A 23160-nucleotide genomic window follows, 5' to 3' on the forward strand; every position below is an offset into this window, starting at 1 on the left:
TTGCTAGCATGATAGATGTGCCAAACGGCGCTGCAATGCGAGGCACATGCGCGTTGAGCATGCAATGTCGTTCAGGTCCACACAACAGAAACGTAGGGTCATAATGCTGGATTTTGCCTCTAGTGTCTCCGTAAGCAAACAAAGGGGTTATTTTCTGTCGTCAACGATACGCGAATCACGCGGCGCCGCAGGCTAGGGAGTCCCAAGCGCATTTACATCCAAGGTCGATCCAGGCACGTACCGGTCGCGGGGTCACATGATCTTTGTCTCACCGAGAGCCACCGACACCCACCTTGGTCACCTCTGGGGTTTCCATGTTAGTCATCTCTCGCTTACACCTAAACTCAAATCACATCTCATCGAAGCTACATGACGGGAAGGTGTAGAGACAGAGACATGCAGTCAAAGCTTCCCGAGTAAGGCGAAGCTAACTCAGGTGCCGTTCCTGGACCGAGAGATGTCAATGCCAGCTGCTCCGCCTGCCATACTGGCAAATGCAGGAGCTGCAGCAGCGTCGGCGCACCGATGTTTCCCCAGCTCGAATCCCGTCATTCCTCAAATCCCAGGAAGAATGCATGTGCACGTCAGAGTCCCCTTGGAACCTTCTTGTTGCAAGAAAGACCGAACGCTTCGAACCTCAGGGGACCTTTCACCTCACCTTCAACCTCTCCATCTCCTGCAGGTACCGACATCAGGCCTAAACACCGGATCAGACACACCTGGACACACCCTCTTTGCTCTTCACCCTCCCCCAAAACAAGCGACATGTTTCCTTCGCCCACGAGGTTACCCACGAGCCCACGGAGCTGAAATCGGGACGGTCTGAGTGGAAAGGAGGCTGTGAAGAAGGTCATACCTTGCACCATGTTGGAATGATGGGCTGCAGAGGCCCAATCACTCCTCGGCGCCTCTGTCTGACGGCTTTCGGAACGCTCAGTCAGGGGACCATATTGGAGTCTGGGCTCGGCAGATGCGAGTGCGAAAATCAGTTTTGGACCTTTTTGTCCTTGCGTACAACTACGAATATGATGTCGCCGTTATCTACTCGTCGACGAAGTCTCTGACTCGGATGCCGCTCACTTCACACCCCCTTCAATATCCGGTTCAACAGAAGGCTATTTCTATCTTATTGTGGAAATGATATTGAAGATTCCACAGACGTATTGGGTACATACGCCCAAAGAAGACGACATCAGACTTCGACCCTTTGGATCGCCAAACCATATCACCGGGGGCCCTTGGTGCGGCGAAAATTAAAGCCATCCAATCGGCCTAGGACATTGATCGCAGTGGCATCGCATTCCCCCACAGACGCCAGTCATGCACATCACGCCCAGTCATCGGTCGAAGGTTGCACCTTAAAAGGGAGAGAAAGCTTGCACAGCCGATGTTGGCTGCTTCATATTCGCGCCGTAGCTCCCCCCATACTCCCACATCCGGCGGAGGAGCCAGAGAGGTGACAAGAAACGAGAAGGCGAGAGAGGAAAGCTTGTTATCCAAGCTCCCTCGAAGAAAGGTGCACCTAGCTTCGGGTCTCGAATTGACTTGCATCGCCAAACCTGCCGCGCGGCGGGAGGCGGGAAACACCAAACGAAAGGGCCGTCTCATGCGCCCCGGACCTGGCATGGCACACTCTCCAGCTTCGGGGACTCCCATGTCTGCCATATATGGCTCTCCCATGAGGCCACTGCACGCACATGCGCCTGCATTTGCCAATCGACACCAAGAGAATGCAGCTTCCAGGCCCGCTAACCTTCTCTCTCCTCGCCCTCTCCCGATGTTGTCCAGGTCAACCCTTGGAAAGGCGAAGAAAAGAGAAGCCAGGCGGTGCTCCGTCACATGTATAACACACCCATCTTATCATGCCGTACCAGCAGTTCATGCACGATGCCCGCTGCACCGCTGCGCACAGCACTGCGGATACCGCTACCTTACCTCACAACCTACTTTCCGAGCCTCCTCTCTTCCCGCCGCCGTGTTTCGCGGCTAGCCTTGGGCGGGCGGGGCAGGGCTGGAGCGAGGTGAGGGAGCATCGATGCGATGCGCCGGGCCCTGCCATGGCGGCCTGGCCTGGCCTGCCGTCTCTCCTGCATCAAACCACCAACATGCCATTTAGTGAAAACTCTCAGAAATGACAAGACGACGACGACAGGTCGCAAATGTCCCCCGGGAAAAGAAAGCTGGAGTCGCAAAGACGGATGCCGAGGCTTGCAAATTCTGCGCACGCTATACGTGCTGCATTCTTCAACGCTTCGCTGCGCGATGATGCACCGCTCTCTTTCTAATACGTAATCATACCTCGGGCAACCGACTACTTCAACGGTCGACCTCGTCATGTCGGAATAAAGGCAAGACAAGACAAGTCACGACACAACGAGACGAGACAGCCTGGTCATACCAACCATTGCAGGGAGGCCACTGGTGCCGGGGTACCCACGAGGAAGCAAGACAGTCTGCGTAGCGAGGTAATAAAAAAAGTCAATCTCGCACCGCCGAGCCCCAAGCTCCCTTTTCCAGCCCGTCTCTCATGTGATATCAATCAGGGACGTCAGGGACGAGCACAGGGGTCGTGAAGGAGGGGGCGAACCGTTTCAAGCGTCCAAGTTCTATCCCGACTTGACGATTCATCCGGTGTCCAAGGTCCAACATGACAGCGCCACTCACAAGTGGACGGCAAGGAGACACGAAGTCTGGCGAGAGAGAGAGGCACAGAGGACATCAGCTCGAGCGCGCAAAAGGTCAAAGGTCCACGTCACGCTCGCTTGACCCCGTCCCTGACAGTTACATGATCTGCCCAGCATGCGCCTGCTTGCTGCGGCCCAGGTGCGCAAGAGCCATTTCACGACACCTGCTCTGTTTCCTGAGGGGGCATCCTCCGTGAGCGAGGACGAGGTTCGCAACACTCCGTACGGATACAGAATCCGTAGTCCGTAGTGCACTTCTAGGCCGCTTGGAAGAGCGAGCGAGAGTTTCCAGGGCTCCTCTGTGATCCGTGATCTCGCCGCCGCCACCCCATGTCTGAGCAGCATGCATACCCGTACGCGCATGCAGGCAATCGTACCCTTTCGCTTTCCGGGGGTGGGAGGGGGGAGGGTGAGGGTGAGGGTGAGGGAGAGCCTGCTGTGGTGTTTTGCTTGCTCTACCTTGCCTTGCCTTGCCTTGCTTGCCCTGCAAATCAAGACCTTCGGAAGACCTACCTACCTTCCTGGCCTGGCCAAGTCGAGACTGGTCTGTTTACATCTACCTGGCAAATCCTATCCGCCTTCGCTTCGCCTCGCGCGGCCGACCCGGGTCGTGACAAGCGGACGCGACGAGCGAGCGGGGGAAGGATTGTCTCCTCTCTCCTCTTCCCGAATCTCGACGAGAAAGTGGGTATCCTCGAAGAAAAAAAAAAAGAGGCCGGCTAGAACCGATCCCGACATCGCCAATAGTTGGATTTGGTGCTGTCATTGTTATTGTATGATTCTGTCACCTTCCTGGCTCACACCGGTCGTGTCCCAGACAGAAAGGTTGTGTGTCTCGTCTCGGGAGCTAAATCAAGATAGAGAGAGGTTGAGTGGTAGGGGAGAGGGAAGGACGGCGCGCGCCAGAACATTATACCTCACACCCTCCCGTCCCGGCAAAGAGATAGACGTCGACACACACGGAGAGAGAGAGAGAGAGAGGCACAAAAAAGACGCACTGATGGCGGAGAGTGAGGTGCCAGAGTGGATGGATGGCTGGGAAGAGGCTTGCTTGGTCTTAGACTGGCGCCCGTCTACCGCTTCTCTACGGTCCACGGATACGTACTCGGGTACCGGGGGGACCCCTCCCGTCTTTCTCACTCCCAAAAAGACGTGCGCGGCACACAACGCAAACAAGGGAAGGAGGGCGGCTGTCAGAAGTCTAACTACGCCGAGGTTATCATTGTGTTTTTAGTTTAGTTTAGGTTTTTTTTTTCTTTCTTTCTCGAGAGCGGCGAGCCGATCGAATGACCCAAAACGGTAGAGTATAGCCGTTCCATGTGGTCCCCGACGGGCAGAAAAATCTCTGTTGGAACAAAGTCAATCTTTGTGGACAAGGAAACCAGAGGCGGGCAAAGGGCAGGGAGAAAGGGCCCGGGGGGGGGCGGCACCGAGGAAAGGGAGGGAAGAACAAGAAGTTCGAGAAACAAAGCCGAAAAAGTTATGCAACAAGGGGATTGTTCCTCAACAATAGACGGGACGACGTTGAAGACGAGACAAGAGAGAGGGACTTGGACATGTGGAAGAAAGGGCAGAAAAAAAAGAGACATTTCGTAACGTCGTCCTCTGTCTGTCTTCCTCGCTGTCTGTCACTGTCTCCGTACGTGGTATTCCAAGGCAAGGGCCGTTGCATTGCCTTGCCTTACAGATAGATACATGCTGCTGCTGCTGCTGGATTGTCACCAACGGAGCCAACAGCAGGCGACGGTACACACATTATGCGAAGCATACTTGCATCCGGAGGGCAGATGGGCTGGGAACCACCACCCAGTCTTTCCTTGCCAGTCGTGCCAGTATCCGTATGCCACACACGAAACTTTTGCTGCCGCCGCTGTTGTGATCGTCCTAAATCCGGGGGGCGCGTCTACACAGTACGTTGCCCTTTCTCCTTTCTTTTCCCGTATGCAATGCCCATGTTTCTTCCTTCGGCCACCTGCTTGCTCAACGACTCTGAGACCTTTTTTCCTAGCAGGAGGAGCCTGGAGGAGTCGATGGAGAGTCGAGAATACGGTTGCATCGTTCGTATCGCAAGGACCAAGGTAGGTAGGTGATGGTGGTGGCAAAAAAGGCTTCATCAACAAGTGACAACGCCGCCTTCAACTTTTGGACATCTCCGTGCTTGTTTTTACAGCCTCTTCAGAAGTTCAGCTCCTGTCTAGAAACTAGACTATCCGTAGACTAGCTCCCAGAGGCCCCAAGTTGGGAGAACTCCAGAACTTTTTTCCCTAGTTTACATACTCTCTCCGCTTCGGCGAGGATTGCAGACGCGCTATTCTGTCATACTGCGGCATCTCCCTGCACGTACGGTAATCTCTTGTGATTTTTCTGTTTCTTTCCTTCTTGTTCCCGTTTTCCTCTCTTCACCCCCTCCCTTCCCCCACCCGCCATGTAGTGTAGAGTGTACTTCCTCTTGCAAGCAACAAGCTACGGGATACCTAGCGCTTGTAAATCTGACATGTTACCACCCGAGACGCGGCGGCGGCGACGGCGCATCTTTGCCCACGGACGCTGGCGCTGCTGCTCCCACGCACGCGCGCAAGGGGGGGGGGGGGGGGGACGCGGGTCCCATCCACAACCACTCCTCCCCCCCAGTCCCCAGCCCTCTCTTCTAGCCGCACATGGTATGACACCAAGGTGCAAGGTAAGCCAGGCAGGCAAGGCAGGCAAACGGGCAAGATTTCCCAGATGTTGGGGGCAGGAAATTTGAGCGAGGGCGTGAGAAAAAAGGGAGGGGGAGCAGAAATAAAGTGGAAATGGGGGGGGGGGGGGGGTTGGGTTTTGCGAATGTAACGCGGGCTTGACAGGCGAGGTCTTCCGCCCATCGCCGCCCGCTCCCTTCTCCTCCTCCTTCGTCACTTTTTGTCTGTGTATCCAGTATGTACAGAGTATTAGCGGCCGAACGAGAGAAAAATCTCACGCCAACCTATTGGGGGAACAAGCAATGGCAAGGTTGAGGAAGTTCGAGGAAACGATGTGCGCACCTGGCGGCCAGTTTTGGCGACCGCACAGAGCCCGGACTTTTATCGCCGTCAATCCACCCGCGACGAGGAGCAATCGGCTGCTGCTGCTGCTGCGGCGGCCGCTTGCTTGATCGAGTGGGTTTGGGCTTGACCGGGAGGAGGGATCGGAAGGAGATGCGAAGAAGTGTGTGTACAGAGTAGTATGGACGGATATGTGTATCTGTATGTGTATGCGTGTCCCGGGGGTCGCGGGTCGCGGGTGAGAGGGAGATATTCCCGACAGCATCCAAGATGGGCCGCCGTCCTTCATCTAGACACCTACAGTGTAGATCTGGATGTGTGTCGATGCAGATACCGGCTTCGGCCTGTCTCAAGTGTGCTGGTGGAATGATGTAGATGTAGTCTTTGCCTCTTCAACTAGTAGGTTTGTACGACCGTTGCACACATAACCTGATGCACGCTGTTTTCTCCGTACAGGAGCCGTCGTTGGAAATGCCTCCGTTCCCCGGTGCGCCGATTTATGAAGACGGGAGGACAAACGATGGGTGCCAAGCAAACAAGCAAACTGTATCATGAACGCGCCCAGCTCAGCTCTTTGCACAACGCAGCAGCGCAGGTCAGGCTAGGGCAGGGCTCCCGCGAGCTGCTGCTGCTGTCGTGGACACTAATGTAAGACATGTCGATTTCCCATCAGATCCTCCCACGACACAGATGCGAGGCTACGGGAAGCGCGCAGCTATCCCGACATATGCACAGGACGGAAGGCGGGCGGCGGGGTGAGGCACTGCTGCTCCTCTATGTCTGATGGAGGGAGGGGCCAAAAGCACCCGGGACATGATCCTGGGCCAGGAAAGGTCCCGTCAAGTCCAGCCATAGCCGATCGTGAGAGTACAGACGGACAGGCTACAGCCTACAACAGCCGTGCTCAACCTCTGTCGTCGGATCGTGGATCTTTTTGAGGGGGGGGGGGGGGATGCTGGTGGTGTACATACCTGTCCGCCCATGCTTTCCAGGTGCACAACTACCCAGCATATCATGGACAGGGTCAGACGCGTGGTCTTACCGGACTCCGCTGCGGGTGGGCGACATCAAGCAAGGCTCGCATCAGTTAGACGCAGTGTTGATGGCCCATCTCGGACTCGTCAAAAGAGCCTCCTCTCAAGTTTCAACGGTATCAACATACCAAGCATCATCGAGACAAGTTCAACGGTCCAGATGTTAAGAATGCGGGGCTCTTCATAAACAGCGGGCTGTTCGCCGTATGTGGATGTTCCTTCGTCAAAATGTCTCAAATTTCTCATTCTCCAAGCCGAGCCTGGATGGTGAAAGGAGCAGGCAATGGCGGCTTTCGTCAGAAAATAACAGCAACACGACGACTGAGCTGAGCTGAGTGACTGATGACCGATGGGCCTATGATCCGATGGAGGTAACTCTATGTAACGCAACAAGGGGCGGAAGAAGACACGAGACGAGACGAAAAAAGATATCCAGTCGTGTCGTGACAAGAGATCGAACGCCAGAGAGAAAAGACCGTGGCTGGAATCGAATCCGCTGTCGTCCGCTCGCCCCACGTCTGGTGGTGTTGGTGTTGGTGCTGGTGTTGGCCATTAGTCCCACCCATCGTCGAGAGACGGCGAGAAGCGCAGTCGGGATCTCGTCATGGGTGTGCGGATGCGCGATTTGCCAGGATGTTTTTGCGAGGAGGGCTTGAATTGTTCAAACTGACGAACGAGGGCCCCATCGGAAGACTGACTGGCGATGGAGGTACGAAGTCGTGTAGGTAGTGTAGGGATGAAGAGTACCTAAGCAAAAGTGAGCAGAGAGAAAAACGCACTGGAGACTCAAGACTCAAAAGACTGGGGAGGAGGAGAAGGAGGAGGGGGGTGGAGATGGAAACAAGACTCAAGAGCAGCCAGCAGCCCAGAGTGAGGGGAACAGCCGTGGGCCATCTTGGGCGCATGTACAGGTACAAGCACACCCCCCCTCCTCCTCCTTCGTCTTCTTCGCCATTGCATCGTGCCACTTGCCTCCACGTGAAAAACCACCGGTATGCGCATAAAACCTCAACGTCCAGCAGGCGGCGGGAAAGACACTGGGCAAGGTAGCCCTGCCAGCGCAGCGTGGCTCCAGTGGGGGGTCAGCAAGCCAGCTCTTTCGGGTATAGGGCTATTGGCTCGACCGCAGCGGAGAGGCAAGCGATGATAGGTTAGTGGGCCGGGGGGTCCAGGCCTGGGTCTCTCTCCTCTTTTCTTCCTGGTTACTCTCTCTCACTCTCGGAGAGAGACTCAGTCACTCTCCCTCTTCTCCCCCCCCCGGCTGAGTGTGCCTCTATCACCATGCCCCAGATCCTGGCAAGAAAAGCAGCCAGAGGCCCCAGAGCAAGCGTGGACGGGGAGCGGGGAGAGGGCGTCGCCGTAAAGAGGCCACAAGAGTAGCGGTGAAGAGGATGCTAAACCCAATCAGTGAAGCCATTGTCACCTCCGCCAACCTCGACCGAGCCGCCTCAACGCCACAGTGTCGAGAGAAGACGTCAACTTGTACCTCCAACCGACACTCACAGTCCGTCGCCTGTTACGAACACAGACTTGTCTCGGTGATTGAACGTTGGCTGGACGGGCACGCATAGTGTCGGGGATATAACAGTCGCAGAGAGCGGGATGAGAGTCAATCGGCACTTGGTCTTGATTCAAGTTGTAGAGACATGACTTGTGCTTGCGCCAGTTTGTGCTTGCCGGTGCTGGCATGGTAATCCGAGTCTGATTTTGGATTTCTGTACTGAAGTGAGGGTTGCTGTCATAACTGCTATTGCCTGGACTCTCGTGCGATGCTCGTGTTTGATGACAAAATGCCATCTCTACGACAAGAGCTGCACGGGCAAAGACAATGTCAATTCGACTCAGTGCGTCCCGGTCCAGTCAGACAGCGGAGAGCATTTGCCCGTTCAAGTCGTTGAAAAGGCACCATCGCTGACCATCGCTGGCATCAATCCCATGTCATGTCGCGCAGACCGTATGTTCCAGCCCTCAGCCCCGGCCATGTTCCCATTGGACCAGCATCGTCGGCGACGTGGAACTACCCATTGGAACGGTACGGGTACTGTCAGACCTCATCTAACGCTACGCCGTCTGACCTGGCCCTTCCTCGCAGCTGCGGGAGGAACTCCTCGTGCTTCTCATGTAAGGCGGAAAACGGTCCGCTCATGCATGCTTATTGATGAATGAGAGTAGCAGAGGACAATATTCCTGGCAATATGATTTGCATAAGGACTTCTATCCTCAAGGAATCTGCTGCCGACAGCCTCCACGTCGCCAGGGAAAGTTTGCCTGCGATCAAAGGCGGTGCTTCTTGTTATATAGTAGAGCCAAATCGGCTATCCATATACACGGGGGCGAAGCTGCAAAATCTTGACTAAAGCTAAACAATGTATTTGCAGTCGAATAGGAAGAGAGCCTGGACATTCGACGTTGACTTGCGGTCGGTTGAGCTGGCTGGCTAGGTTTGTCTACGTCTCTGAGCAGATTGCGAATTCAATTGCTGAACGCGTTTCCAGATCAGGACAAGAGTCCCGGGACAGGTACTTTGGAGTTGCGGCGTGGTTGTGGGCGTAGGCGTAGACGCAGGCCCAAGTGCGTTGTAGATGGATGGTGTGGCTGCCGTCGACGTGGATTGCTATGATTCGCCCACACTCGAATTGCTGGGACTCTCTCTCTCCGTCTGCCTCTCTCTCCCATATCGGCCAAAGGAGCGATGATGGCGCTGAACTGATAAGCCAAATTGCTGTTGGCCCCGGTCGGTGAACCAAAAAAACATCCAGGGAGTACAGGCTACATGGCCCCCCTAGTTTATCCTGTACGATACGTCCGTATGTAAGTTATGGTATGTTAGCAACTTGACACAAGTGTCCAATGGTGTCTTTGGTGATGGATATTCGCGAAGAGTGCGCATAGACGTCGAGAAACTCCTGGGAGACCCTCCGGCCATACCCATCATAGTTTCAACACGACTCTGTGCAAGATGTTGTGTGCTGTGCAGTCTCGAATGATGGGCATATTACTAGAAGCATGACCAATTCCCGAGACCGGAATGTGTCGTGGGCGATGGAACGTTCGCTGTGCCAGTAAAGTCTGTTGATCCGGCTCAACGAAGTCGGTGCGATTTTATTCGATCAACTATTGCATCCCTTGGCGAAAGATAGCACATCAAATGCATTGTCCCTGGGCACCATGGAAAGGCTAGAGAAAGTGAAGCAAGTCGTGGTGCAGAGACGTTTATTGTGACCGACCGATACGTACCCAGTACCTTGCAGACAGAGAGGGAAAGAGAGTTGACGGGTAGGCTAATGTGGCTCGGAGAAGGTAGACTCTTCCGCCAGATCACTGACACCAGTGAACTAGCTTCAAAAGCGGCAAGTGGTTCGCATGTACTATGTAGGCAAGCGATGTGGAGGTACGGTATCTCAACTAGATCGCAGCAAGTTCGAACATGTATCCGTACGGAGTAGTTTGCTGTGTGAGTGGGACACTTGGGAAGTGCGCCAATGCATGTGTGGCTACCGTTGTCCACTCTGCGACCGCAACGTAGTTATGGCACCTCATTGCAAAAAAGGTGACGCTGTTGAAGAGAGAAGTTGAGCACGCTTGGTCTGCGACAAGTACGTAGCAATTGATGCCAACAGCTCTGAACAAGGCTTGGATCTTTGACGTTGTCTCTTCTCAATCGCCGAAATGTCTGGTGCAAAGGCACAGATTCGTTCAAGTCTGTGTCTTTCGTCTCTGTGGTACGCTTGGTAGTAGTTTCGTGACGGAACGAGGCATCAGCCGCGGACCCGTCTTTCGCCGTGAATGGAGCCGAAATCCAACAAGCCAGGCTGGAGGGGAGTGGAGATGCCCTCAGCGAGCAGCTACCTACCCTTCCTTGCAAGAGAGGAGCTTTCGAGCCTTGGAGCTCTGAACTCTTGGAAGGACAGAGTCTCATAGCCTGAGGCCCAAGTTGCATACTGGCAGTCTGTTATTCCTTCTCCAGGAGGACTCTGTTAGGGCTGTTGATGTACGGAGTATCTCGGTACAAGCTAGAAAGGAAGGGCTGGAGGACTGGGGTGCTCTTCGAGAGCACTGAAACGCACCCCTCCCTCCTCAACGTTAGATAATCACGTTGATTGGTCATGTTTTAGAGATGCTTAGCCGCCTTGCAGCTGGGTCATGCAAGTGCTCAAGCCAACATCAGCATCACACACTAATCCCTGTTGAATCTGCCATCTTTGGCATCCAGAATTTTAAGATGTCTGCAGGGTCTGGACGACATGGGGACCAGGGTTCGTCAGCTGCGTTGCTGATTGCTATCGTGCGCAATGCCACCATGCGGATACTGTGCCCCCCAGACAAAGTATCCGTAATCCATACGGAGTACATGAAGAAGCTGTCCAAACCCCCACAGCAATGAGGAGATACACAGTAGTGCGCGGGAAGGACGACAAGTCCGCTTCCCAGGATGAGACGTGCGTTCGCGAGCAGAGTTGCAGTCGTCTGCATATTCTGTAGGTATAAACCTCATTTGGTGTAAGTCCCGAATCCAAGTCAGAAGAAAATGCATAGACGTTGTTGAACCCCCATTCGGGACGCCGTTGGTATTTCCTTTGATAACTCCAGGCCGAATCGGGTGACTCTCGTTGTATCCATTGGCTTCAGAACGCCACAACTACTCGCGTTCTACGCCTCAAGCACAGAGCGCCGACGGTAGCAGGACAGGAGCTACGACAAGGTGAGCGGCAAGCGGTCTATCATTTTTTAACGTTGACCGCAGCTCGTTTCGACGTGCCGAGTCCGATCGAGTAGGAACTGTGAACGTCCGTCTCTGAAGTTTCGTGGCGATACATATGAAGCAACGTCTGTCGTTGTGCTTCACGTCTTGCTGCGACACAAGGGGGGAAAGCGCTCCTCCTGGTTTTTAGTGCTCACAGACATTTTGGCATTGCAACAGGGGCAATTTCGTCTAATCAACGGCCTTTAAAAAGCTCGGCAAGGTGTTGCTATTGTATCTGACAGATGATCGAGGGCCAGTGCGATGTCGATGGACCTGCCACTACCATGGCTCGAATACTGTTGTCGCCGCGGTCCCCACCACCAGGTCTCACCCCTCCCATTCGAAGCTGTCGGAGTGAGACAAGGATTCAGAGCAGGTAACAAAGAGCTCTCTCGTCCGAAGAAAAGACCCTGAATGACTGAAAGCCATTGTCAGTGTGGCTGGCCATGTTGCTTATGAGACATGACTGAGGATTCAGGTACTAGGTCTTCCTGTTCTGAACGGGAACTCGTTGCTCTTCTCGTGAGAGCGTGTACACTTCTTTGGGAAAGCCAGTCTGGATCGACCACGAAATCGACCAACGAGGAGGGATGAATCGGCCACGCTCGCAAGCCCCCGATGTGTGGAACAACCGCTCATGACATCTCAAATAGCCAGGCTGATAACAGATAGTGACGATGGCTTCCGTACGTTGATGAAAACGCATTGTGCTGGTGATTAGTCATGGACTGCGCTTCCACCGATACCCGCATTGGCTTAGCTGCTATCCGTATATTGGCAAAAATGTCCCCGGCCTGAATGGCAGCAGAAACGAAACGAAACAGGGGTTGGCTGCTTGTCTCCTCGCAACGAACCGATCACCATGTATCCGCAGTGTATGGCCACAAAGTCTCCGTTTTGGTAGTGCCGTTTGGAGTCGGGCGATGATCACGAGCCAGGGGCCAGAGACAAGGAGCAGCACCCGTGACTGGGTTTGCGAGGTGATGTTTAAGACCAAATCCATGGTAAGCCCAAAATAACGGCTACCTGTAGTGCACAGCTGCGTGTCGAGCTCAGCACGAGGAACCGCCTCAAATCCGTATAGGTACGCCTTCGGATACAAGCAAGAGAATCATGGTGCCGCTGGAGAAGGCGACCTGGTGGCAGTGACCCTGCAAAGAGTGTAGGTACCTCATGTACGGGCCGCAGCGTACAGGACGGAATCTTGCATTCGATTGCACATGCCCCCCCCCCCCCCCACAGGCTTCTGCATCACACCGGGCTAGAAGCAACGCCGGAACACACATCCACCGTCCCTCCTAATGCGACGAGCCCCGCACCGGCCTGTCCCGTTGGCATTTGCTATGCGGTTGCGTGCCTTCGTGACTGAGCTTGTCGATTCTCATTGTGTCTCTTTTGAAAAAGATGGTCGTCTTTCGTAATGTCCTTGGTAAAGGGAGAGCCTCCAAGCTAGTCGCTCCGTGACCCATATATCTCTGGAACCCGTATCCGTACTTTCCTCGCACCTCAAAGTCGCACCGAAGTCGGACCGCAACGTAGAGATATATCGTATCTGAAGTGTCGATTCTTCCTAGCAGTCTTGTAGGGCCAGGCAAAGCCTTTGGGGGGCCCCTGCTGCGGGAACTTAGAAGAGCGCCGACCATCTAGCATACCACCTACGTTAACGCAGATGCATGCATTGCCCGACATGCAGCCACGAGGATGAACGACCTCCACCTTGTCGTCCACCTTTGTTAGAGATCTGAACTGGCTCTGTCGTTGATCTTAATCGCGGAGGCGCAGACACGCACGTCAATCGCGCTGTGAGAAGCTCATCCCTGCAGACGAAGAGGATCTGGTCCTCGGCCACTTTTTGGGTAGAGTGGCACAAATCCTTGATTCATGGGACTGTGACGCCCAGGAGTAGTCGAGATACTTTGCGTGTGTTCAAGCCGTACGCGGTCGGCAGAAAGCCTTTAACTGCATCCCGAGAGTTCTTGTCCTTCTTCCACCGCAGGAAGCTGGGCAGGAACTTTGTACGCCTGAGCAAACGGAAGTGTGTTCCATTATCCAGTCTCTTCATGTGCAACATCAACAAGCATGTTGTCAAAGCTGTCATGTATCACAAGCCCCGTCGGCGTTGCGTTGAGAGAACAGCCATCGAGGTTACCAAGCGAAGCATCCGAATCTGCTTACTGTAGGCGGGCGTGGCAGGACACGAAGATCGAAAGAACTTCGGGCAGCACACAGAGGTCTTTAGCAGGTCCAAAGTTTCCTCATCTGCAGGAATCTTGCATTGCAGAATGCCCCATCGGAACATTTCCCCCATGGCAGGAAGAGCAGTCAGTCCGCCGTTACAATTGATCACCGAATTGGAGGGAGCTGACCGAAGGGCAGCTTGCTTCAATAATGAGAGTGATGCGGCAGGAAAGAGAAACGACTCTTCTCAATACGGCACGAGGCAGTGGCGCCACAAGCCACCGTGTATGCCTGGCTACAAGCCTTGCAATGCTGCAATTCCCAAGCAACGTCGCGCGTTTGGCGTATTTGCTCACTTGAACATCTGTTTCGGCTGGCAACTTCGACATGCTCTCCGACAAGCGCAGAATTGTGGGCCTTCATAAGAGAAACACACGCCGTAGGATTTGAGCTCTCTGGGCATTACTAACGCCGCCGTAAAAGACGACGGGGGTAGTAGGGTAGATTGTGAAGCCATTTCGCGAGCAAGTCTGCTATTCCCATAAGCGACGGCGCAAACGAGGTGATGTGCAAGCCCGACTGCGCGTAATGAAATGGATGGCTTGAACAAAAGAAAGCAAACTCAGAGGCGTCATCAGCATAGGTAGTGAGACCCAAAGCCATGAGAGTTGCGAAAGGCTTATGAAGTTATGAACCACCTTGTTTGAAAAGCCGGTCTATGACTGTCACCCAGCCGCGCCTACCAAAGGGGTTTGGCTGAGCTTGGCTAGGCGCCAGGAGTCTCGACCTTCGGACCTTGCGTGACGAGTTGGACTAGAGGGATAGGCGGGCTTGACGGTGTTTCTTTTTCCAGTCTTGGCAGCCGTTGGTTATTGTCGGCGGCGGCCGTCCGCAAGTCGACCAGTGGTGCGTGTTTTCTGATCCTTACGACAATGTCTCGCCGGCCGAAGGCTAAGACGGCATTTGCGACCAGCTTGCCGCTCTTATTACCTAGGTACTGTCATGGTCAAGGTGGAGGGTTGGATGAAAAGCTCGGGCGCAACGGAGATCCGTGAGAAACTAGCTAGGGCTTGAGTATTCGGAGCAGGGTTGAGTTGCCAGCGTTAGGTAGGATGAGCAAGGTGGCAGGTATCCGTATGTACAAAGTAGACGACTGATGTGGTCCGTGATGCCGATGTTTGCTCGAGGTGGTTGGGAGCGACCCGGCACCGGAGCTTTGGAGGGAACAAGTGTCGCCGTACACGTACTCGGGGCTCCAGCAGGGTTGAGGGTAGTCCGCTCGCCTGGGTCTGGCCATGACGGGACTCGAGGGTCCGGATGCGCCAGAAAAAAAGTGTGAGGGCAATTTGGAGGACGGGGGCCAGAGACAAACCAGCCCATGCTGGGAAGAGCAGGCGGTTCGAGGTTGATGCAGTCGAAGGCGTGCGTCCGCAGATGTCTCGCTGTGGAAACAAACAACAGTACTCCATCATTCCAAGTTATCTGCCTACTTTGTAGGTTGAAGCAGACCAAGACCACAGCTCATCTTCATTGTGTGAAAACACGATGCATTTGTGCAACGGGTGGCCCCGAGTGCATTCCCCGGGAAGCTCGGGAAGACATTGAATGAGGCTCGCCAACGTGCCTGGCAGCTCTGGTGACTGATCTTCATTTGAGTTGAGCCCTGGAACGCATGCCTGCCTTGCTGCGTCCAGGGGAAGGTAACCGTACACAGGTCGCTGCAAATTTCCGAGTAGAGAGACTCGGGTCGATGAGGACAGAATGTCGAAGAGCGAAGGGACCCCGATGGTCTCAAGTTCTTGCAGCGAATTGGCGGAGAGAGAGGTATCTTGGCTCGATTCTCTGGCAATTGGCACAAGCCCAGCGACTCTGTCAGTCTGGCTGTCGCTGTGGTTGTCGTTGTGCGCGTTGCGCACCCTAGACCGCTCAGGAGGCAGAGACGGTGACGGTGACGGGCGATTCGAAGAGGCAAGGTGAGGCCCCTTCAATCGGCAGAAGAGCGTGGAGGCGTGCGATAGGTTGGAGAGGGGTCGGTGGGCATGAGACACTGAAACGATGAGAAAAAAGAAATGTGGTTGATGAACTGGCCGGCTGAATGCTAATGCTGTCGGGACGTCGCTACCTTACTTTGCTCACAGTCTGCACCCGTAAGGTAGGTAGTCCGCTCTCGGATCAGGAAGCAGCAGGGAGTGGACTGCCTTACCCTTGGCAAGTCCGAATTGAAGGACCTCGGGATGTGAATGTCTTTACGGAGTACAGAGTACGTATTAGTAGGTATAGAGCATCAGGATTTCGAAGTAGACATCGAAGTAGTCAGTCTGTCCTCCGCCAGTGAGCAGGGCACTTGCCTGAGATGCAGTTAAGGGATCTTATCTGGGGGAGATGGCGACAGCACCAATGTACCAAGGATATCCTCGAGACGTTGACGGGCACCTGCTTACGATAGCGGGCTTTTTTTGTGATACCTCAACCTACCCAACCATGACAGGCAGGAGGTATATTCTGTGGTACTACGTGGGAGGGACATGGATTGTCGACGATTCCTTCCTGGGCTGGATAGACCTGAAGGTCGACCATGTCACGAATGGAAACTTGAGCGAGATTGTAGGCAAGACCGGCCGCGTTGGGAACCTCAGGCAAAGAATCTCATCACATCTGGGGCCGGGGAAGAAGGAGGTGGATTTGCGTGCTTGCCGAAGACTCAAGGATTTTCGGGTCTCTTAAGTTGCCCTTCCTTCCTCAGAAATCTATGTAGCAAGAAGTAAAGGGAAAGTATGCAGTAAGTATGGAACACGAGGATGCCGTTTTAAACTCGATATCAGTACCGTACCTTTTCCCTACCTACATCTTACCTGACGCATGTAAAGTGCGACCACAAACAATGTCTTACGTAATTAACTACAATTCTAATGCATCTTACAGTCCGATCACGATAACAACATGTCGAACAAATAACTGGAAATGGCCGCCGTCGCATGTTACGCAACTGAGCAAATTGGAAGGTTATGAATGATGATAGTCGTCTATCAGCGAAAGAGATTCGGCCCGCAACTGCCTTCCTAGATAAGCTATTGGAAGGGAAGGTGAGGTACGGACATTATATCCGTGAAGTCGGCTTTCTTTCCCACAAACCGTTCATGGTTCTTCCTGCCGTGGTGTCCACCACTTGTTGCTCCAAAGGACCAATTTGGAAGTTGCAGCGCCCACCTACCAGCCACCACCTTGCCGCGATTGTGACGGGGACTTCTGCCCATGTTGATTTTCTATACCCTAGTCATCATCCACTCTTGCTCCGCAAAGGGAAAGCAGGGCAAGGCACATAGGGTTCGCAGCGGGGCCGGCGCGGAGAAGGCACTGGACAGGTTCACCAAGTCAAATCGGCAGGGCAGGCATGGGAGGGCGGAAAACAAGCAAGCAAGCAAGCAAGCAAGCAATTGAGCAAGCAGCACGCACGTCGCACGCCGCACGCCGCACGCCGCACACGAGGGACAGATGAGCAAAGCGGGTTTCCTGCGAGATGTGGAAACGCAAGGCAAAGCAAAGCAAAGCAAGGCAAGGCAAGACAAGACAAGACGCGACAGAATCCGCTGACCCAGACCTGATCAGACCAACCAGCCAGCCAGCCAGCCTGATTCTCTCCCCAGTCAGCAGGCCGGCGACAACGATGACAGACCTGTGGAGAGTCAGCATCAGCATCCCTACGGATACTCCGTATGAATACGTACATGGAGAGAGACGACAACAGCAAGGTCAGCCAAGATAGCGTTACAAGATCTGCCTTTTGACATGCGCATGGCCCTCTGCCGCACAGTGCAGCAACGTCTGTGCTTTCGAGCACCATTGTCGGGAACCCCCCAGCCAGCCCAGCGCACTAAGATCAGAGATGCATCAAGCGGCAAGCCAATCCTTAACCCTTGGTCTAAACAGACGAGGGAGCACGGGAGGACCAACTGCGGTATGGTCAGATACCCCCAAATCGGCCCAGTGTCGTTTTTATATACTCTTACCGAGTGCTAGTAGTGTAGGCTCGGCAATCGACAGCGAACGCCCCCCTTCTATGTCTCCTGGTTCGCTGCGCGCTGCGCTAAACCGACGGCGTTGTGCTTGGAGTCCATCAGAAGCGTCGAGAAGACGACGATGCGCTATTGGCTTGCTTCTTCTTGTTCTTCCTTCGCGGCTCGCTCTCGTCTTTTTTTATCCCTTGCCTCGGGTCCTAGACTTGCAACGGTGCTTCTACCGGTAGTGAGGCCATTGTTGTCAACCATTTGCTATTGAGGCTCTTGTCTTGTTGACCTTTGATACCGGGACTTTGAGCAATAGCCGCTTGCTACACTGCCTCACCTAACCTCACCTAACCATGAAGAAACTGCGCCGCTCTGAGATGATGGCCTTGGCCGCCGCCAATGGCACATGGACCGTACCTTGGTGTCGGGTACGATTAACTTTTCTTTCGAAGCAATGGACACCCGAACCCTACATGCGCCGACCGGATGACATGACACTTTTGTTGGAACGGCAGTACCTTGCGACGGAACTCAAGTCCGGGACAAAACAGGCCCTGGAGATGCCGTGCTTCATTGGCAGCTGCGGCGGAAACATCCAACATCCAAACGCACAGTCCACTGTCTGCCCGACGGCCTTCGAGGTTCGGTCGAACAACAAAGGTCACAACAATGACACGGCCAATGGGTCAAGGAGAGCACAAGAGGCAACGCCAAGTCCGAGGCCCAAGGGTAGGCAGATAGAATGGATGGATCGAGGAGCACGGCCGGGACACTGTGCCAACCAGCGTTAAGCCCGCCTTATTACAATGTTATCAACCGCGGTTGCCGCTGCGGCCACCATCTCCATCTGCTGAACCGCTCGGGTCGCCTTACTAATTTGCCGGACTTTACTGCAGCCTCTATCATCTTGGTTTGACCGTCTGGTCCGAGTGATGTGAGTTATACCCGGTCTTGTTCGTTGTTGAGGAAATGGATGACACCAAAGCCTAGGTCTGGGCTTGAAGTCTAGCACACTCTACTCTCTATGTCTCGAACAAGACGACACTGACGAGTTGCGGGGCTCTAGCGGCGGTGCGCTGAGTGACTGGCAATGGACATTGGTCACAGCGTCGCTGGAGACTTGGAACCGACGACCTCCGTCCACATGCCCGGGGCTGTGTCGGGGTTGAAGAACGATTCGAAAACAGCCAGCATTGCCACGGAGAGAAATTAACTACGGAGTACAGGATACGCATCAATGAGACGTCGACCAGCGGGCAGAAGCGATCAGTGCTTTTGGATCTTCAGATCGGTCCCCTGGAAACTGAAAAGACCTTGAACTTGGGTTTCCAACCAAAAGCTGACAGTTTCTTGATTTGCCATGCTCTGTGTGTTTGTGCAGAGAGAGAAACTCGAGACGCCACTCTTCAAATCACAAAAGGACGAGAAAGAAAAGACGAAACAACACGAGTATCGGCGCAATGGCGACGGCCCAGAGACATGAGAATCGCCATTCGTCTCTGGCCGACGTCACTTGGACTTGGAAAGAGCATTTGATATGCACTCTTTGGACTATGGCACATAGATTCAAGGGCTCCAGATCGGGCCCACTCCACTTCTTCCCATCTCTGTCGAGGCTCGTCTCTCATCTCCCAAGTCCCCGCACAAGGGCAGGCTCAGTCGACGTCCCGTCGGGATAGTGATACTGGATTCAAGCGAGATACAGATTGTGTCTGGTTTCGTTTCGATGCTTGTGCAAGTTACACACCGTTCTTCCAGTGCTGCTTGCTCTCAGTTCGCCGGGGGATAAGTTGCTCTGGTCTCATGGATCCGTAGCGTGGGAACAGTAAGGGTCGGTCGAGGTTGTTTGGCACAGAGCAGCCAACGTCGACGCCCACATTCTGCTCGGTCGCAGTTGCGGTCGGGTGAGGTACGATGTTCGCACAGGTATTGGTACCTCGTCTCGTGAGAGTCCTTGGGCTTGGAATAGGCCCTAGGCCTGGCGGGCTTCCCTGCCAATGCAAAGCCCTGGCATTATCTACAGTGGCCTGCTTGATTGCGTTGAACTGCGTTTACCTGCGTAGTCTGGACATTGTCTAGATGGGAATCCATCATTGCCCGTACGCCTGCTCCTTCACGTTGTCCGTCCGCCTCAGAGTGTCTAGCCCCGGTGTGTTGAGTATTCCTTCTGAAAGGCCGACAGACCGACCGCGACAGACTGGGGCTTGAACTCAGGCCATGGGCCACCCTGGTCAAGGACAACAGACCCCTCTCTTCCTGGTGTCACCCTACTCTGACCACGCCCCTCGAGCGACGACACTAGGCCCCGGGAAACGACAACGAAGCCCACGTTCAACGAGGCCCTCGACGCCATTACTCCCGTGGCACGCCCCCCCTTCCCGATTCTTGTCGCTGTCCTTCCCTACACCCACCGAACGGCGACGGTTAGCTTAGCCTGGCCGTACCACCCTTCCAGGGCTCGGGTAGCTGGCTGAGAATACCTACTCTCTGCGCCCCAGCCCGACCCAATGGTCAAGGCCGAAGAAGAGACGAAAAAGAGAGGTGAGTGCCGGCGGTAGAGTCGCTTACCGACGCGCCCACGGATCAACCTGACAGAGCGAGTCAGAGTGAGAGAGAGATGGAGCTTGGGGCTTGGAGCCGGTACTTGGAGGGAGGAACAGGTTTCGAGGTGCGGACGCAGAAGCAGAGTAAAAAGGCCCGCTGCCAGCTAAGGCAAGGTACGGAAAGGCAATGTGAGGTGAGGTGATGGATGTGCTGTTGAGGTTCGCATTCCCACATGGATAGAGAGGAAGGCAAGACAGGGCAAAACGCAGTAAGCGTACCGGCACCGCACGCTGTATCCGTACCCCGTACGGCTTGTTGGCAGAGAAAGAGAGAGAGAGAGAGAGAGAGACTGAGCGGAGTCTTTAGGCACTTGTGAACACAAGGTACTCCGTACGAGTCAATATCCCCACTTTTCCCTAAGGCTTCTTCTCGTTCGCTCCATCCAGAAGCTGAGGATAAGTCGACAGACTGGGGGAACATTGTCAGTCCCGTCCCGTCCACATACGAGAAACAGAGCCCACACCTGGGACTTGGAGTCGGGAAAAAGAAAAGATAAACAGCAAGAAAGATACGGTACCAATGACAGGCCGTATGAGCGACCAGAGGAAGGACCAGGACCATGCTGCGTACACGAGACCCCGAAGGAGTCGTAGGTACCGACTACATTGCATCCCAAAGTGCACGTCCCATGCCATTAACAGTACTTCGTAGACAGGCGTTGCGAAATAGACATTGAGGCAAAAGAAAAATAAACGCAAAGGGAGAAAGCAGTTGAAGGAGCTGACGATGGTTGGGTACCGAGACAAGGAGCATGGACAGCGCAGTACGTCCGTACCTTACCTTGGTTCCAGAGACGGATCGAGGTTAAGCTCCCAGCTCCATGAAATTGAATGCGAATACCGGTACACTCAAGGTAGGCAAGGGAAGGCTCCTTGGGTAGTAGGGTCCATGATTCTGCTGTCTGCTCGCTCCTCTGGACTTTGGAGCGCGTGTGCGTTGGCTGTTGGCAGTATGTGCCTCCATGTGTGCCGCGGATGCGTGTGTGTCAGTGTCCAGAGTGTGTGTGTGTGTGTATGTGTGTGTGTGGCTTCGTCGTCGACGACCGAAGTACCGGGATACTTCGCGCACCTCAACTTTCGCTCATCTGTCCGCCGATACTTTACCTTACCGGGTGGGAAGAAAAAAGCTGGATACGTATCTTTTCCGCCAGTCGTCGCTCTAACTCGGTTTTTTTCTTCTTCTCTTCCTTCTCGCACCCCCCCGCCTCACCCCCCTTCTCCGCTCTTCATCCTCCTCCCCTCCTTCTCCTCTTCTCCTCCCATCTAGCATCCCATTCAATCCCTTCCCCCCCATCCTTCCCACTTGGTAGAGACCCCCCGGTCTCCGTACCACGGTACTTTCGGCCTTATCCTCGCCCTCCAGCTTGCTCGTCCTTCACCCTCCCCCAAAGACCCCCTCATCTGCGACCCCCGGTCGGCCGGACTGTCCACTTAGCAGCAGCACTGAACGGCCAAACCCACCAGTCTCTGAGCTCCTCCGGGGAGGGGGGGCAGGCCCTTGGCCTGTGCCATTTTCTCAACCCAAGCCCACCTACCTTGTCGAACGCCGCTACCAGAGTCCGTATCTTTTGCCCGTGAGATACCTCAGTCCTCGCCGCTATACTTGCCCTCCCAGCACAGCGTCGCGCTACCTGGCTCCGTACGCAAGTATGGTACGGAGTACGGTACGGGCCAGACAGTTCACAGTAGACAGACAGATAGACAAATGGGCCAAAGAAAGCAAGCGAGCGGGCAAAAGAGAGCGCGCGAGAGAGAGACAGAGACAGAGAGAACCCTACCGCTCTTCTAGTAGACACACAGTACCTACCTGCGAAATATCGCCTAACAGTACCTGGTCCTTCTGCCTCTCCGCCTCTCTGCACCTCTCGCTCTGAGTCTCTGGGTCCTGGAGTCTGCGCTCGCTCTGCTTCGACCTCTCGGTGCCCCATGGACCCTGCCCCATGCTCTTGAGCTCTGCCATGTCCGTACCGCTACCGCCGTACCACACCAGCATCGACCAAAGTGCGGATACCGCAGTACCCCAGTAAGGTACCTTTACCCTCAACCCTCAATCCTCAACCCGCACCTGCACCTTGCACTTGCGCCGGCCGGGGTGGGCGTGGACATGGGCCAGAGGGCGTGTGTGGTGTGGATTGTGGATGGATGGACTTCGACCTGCCTCCTCTTCTTTTCTCACCACCAAAAACAAAACCTTCCCACGCCCGTCTTCTTTCTTTTCTTTCTACCTCTCACGACTCCACCAACCACCTCCAATATTCCACTCAGGATAGCCAAAGAGGCGAGGACGGTAAGTCAGAACTTCTTCTACACTTCCACTGCCTCTTCTACCCTCTTCTTCCACCTCCTCACCTCACCTCAACCCGCCTAACCTCCAACTACCCTTCTCATTCCTCTGCTGCACCTCCTACTGCACACCCGCCCCCATTCCTATATACGCCAAACTCGTAGCTAATGTACCTGCATTAGAAGAGTTGGGCGAGCTCGACGAAGAAAAAAAAAGAGAAGCAAATATCAAGGAAGACCAAGACGATTCACCTGCTCTCCTCGAGTGTTTGTGTGCTGTGTCTGGTACCTGCCTGAATAGAGACCTCCATACAAACGGCCCTCCACCGCTTGTTACTCAGCCCCGATTTCAGAAGAAAAAGGGCATTCCCTCGCTTCGCATCGTCACCGTCCTCGGCTCCATTCGTGCAACCCGCATTGCAATTTCGAGAGACTCACCCCAAGTCTCCTCTGCTGCCACCTCGACAAACGTCTTCTCCATCAGTCAGCCTGCAACCTAAGGCTTACGACCGCCAATTCGACAAGACACCGCAGCTACCAAATCGCCGCCTCCGCCATCTCCATCAAACCTCAGATGCTACGAAGATAGAATCTCCTGATTTTTAACGAC

The 23160-nt window shown here is 54.5% G+C and overlaps 6 protein-coding genes across 6 annotated transcripts; 3 read left to right on the forward strand and 3 right to left on the reverse strand.

Annotated features, from left to right (window-relative positions):
• Window positions 1-64: 64 nt before the first annotated feature.
• Window positions 65-3545, forward strand: CLUP02_10680 (uncharacterized protein; the record flags this gene model as incomplete). Its single annotated transcript, XM_049289654.1, has 14 exons — window positions 65-130; window positions 197-316; window positions 471-608; window positions 683-820; window positions 887-1102; window positions 1159-1241; window positions 1291-1827; window positions 1913-2115; window positions 2349-2451; window positions 2544-2745; window positions 2782-2877; window positions 2935-3037; window positions 3181-3368; window positions 3432-3545. The coding sequence occupies 14 exons, from the start codon at window positions 65-67 to the stop codon at window positions 3543-3545; spliced, it is 2307 nt and encodes a 768-aa protein (XP_049146799.1).
• An 820-nt stretch (window positions 3546-4365) lies between these two features.
• CLUP02_10681 (uncharacterized protein) lies at window positions 4366-13544 on the reverse strand (the record flags this gene model as incomplete). The annotated part of the gene is made up of 40 exons (XM_049289655.1): window positions 4366-4587; window positions 4657-4702; window positions 4759-4857; window positions 4962-5018; window positions 5179-5243; window positions 5526-5586; window positions 5641-5646; window positions 5705-6048; window positions 6129-6276; window positions 6430-6593; window positions 6676-6755; window positions 6867-7234; window positions 7301-7485; window positions 7518-7807; window positions 7863-7936; window positions 8019-8185; window positions 8242-8549; window positions 8692-8755; window positions 8874-9006; window positions 9068-9185; window positions 9242-9444; window positions 9537-9688; window positions 9750-9819; window positions 9906-10143; window positions 10206-10325; window positions 10357-10550; window positions 10636-10712; window positions 10915-11214; window positions 11287-11388; window positions 11478-11619; window positions 11723-11900; window positions 11965-12038; window positions 12125-12313; window positions 12368-12504; window positions 12583-12633; window positions 12723-12743; window positions 12802-13052; window positions 13123-13223; window positions 13273-13355; window positions 13398-13544. The coding sequence occupies 40 exons, from the start codon at window positions 13542-13544 to the stop codon at window positions 4366-4368; spliced, it is 5829 nt and encodes a 1942-aa protein (XP_049146800.1).
• Window positions 13545-14426: 882 nt separating this feature from the next.
• On the reverse strand, window positions 14427-17912 carry CLUP02_10682 (uncharacterized protein; the record flags this gene model as incomplete). Its single annotated transcript, XM_049289656.1, has 14 exons — window positions 14427-14657; window positions 14803-15102; window positions 15151-15751; window positions 15806-15888; window positions 15964-16008; window positions 16172-16291; window positions 16581-16683; window positions 16757-16903; window positions 16980-17014; window positions 17114-17333; window positions 17386-17531; window positions 17600-17610; window positions 17668-17813; window positions 17887-17912. 14 exons carry the CDS (start codon window positions 17910-17912, stop codon window positions 14427-14429), a joined length of 2214 nt encoding a protein of 737 aa, XP_049146801.1.
• Window positions 17913-18017: 105 nt separating this feature from the next.
• Window positions 18018-18455, forward strand: CLUP02_10683 (uncharacterized protein; the record flags this gene model as incomplete). Its single annotated transcript, XM_049289657.1, has 2 exons — window positions 18018-18077; window positions 18180-18455. The coding sequence occupies 2 exons, from the start codon at window positions 18018-18020 to the stop codon at window positions 18453-18455; spliced, it is 336 nt and encodes a 111-aa protein (XP_049146802.1).
• Window positions 18456-20690: 2235 nt separating this feature from the next.
• CLUP02_10684 (uncharacterized protein) lies at window positions 20691-21035 on the reverse strand (the record flags this gene model as incomplete). The annotated part of the gene is made up of 1 exon (XM_049289658.1): window positions 20691-21035. A coding segment is annotated over one exon (345 nt), but the record flags the coding sequence as incomplete, so codon positions are not given.
• A 683-nt stretch (window positions 21036-21718) lies between these two features.
• CLUP02_10685 (uncharacterized protein) lies at window positions 21719-23050 on the forward strand (the record flags this gene model as incomplete). The annotated part of the gene is made up of 4 exons (XM_049289659.1): window positions 21719-21919; window positions 22096-22290; window positions 22533-22554; window positions 22716-23050. Coding segments are annotated over 4 exons (753 nt in total), but the record flags the coding sequence as incomplete, so codon positions are not given.
• Window positions 23051-23160: the final 110 nt, after the last annotated feature.

This window comes from Colletotrichum lupini, chromosome 5 (genome assembly GCF_023278565.1).
Source record: "Colletotrichum lupini chromosome 5, complete sequence".
In the NCBI taxonomy this organism is placed as follows: domain Eukaryota; kingdom Fungi; phylum Ascomycota; class Sordariomycetes; order Glomerellales; family Glomerellaceae; genus Colletotrichum; species Colletotrichum lupini.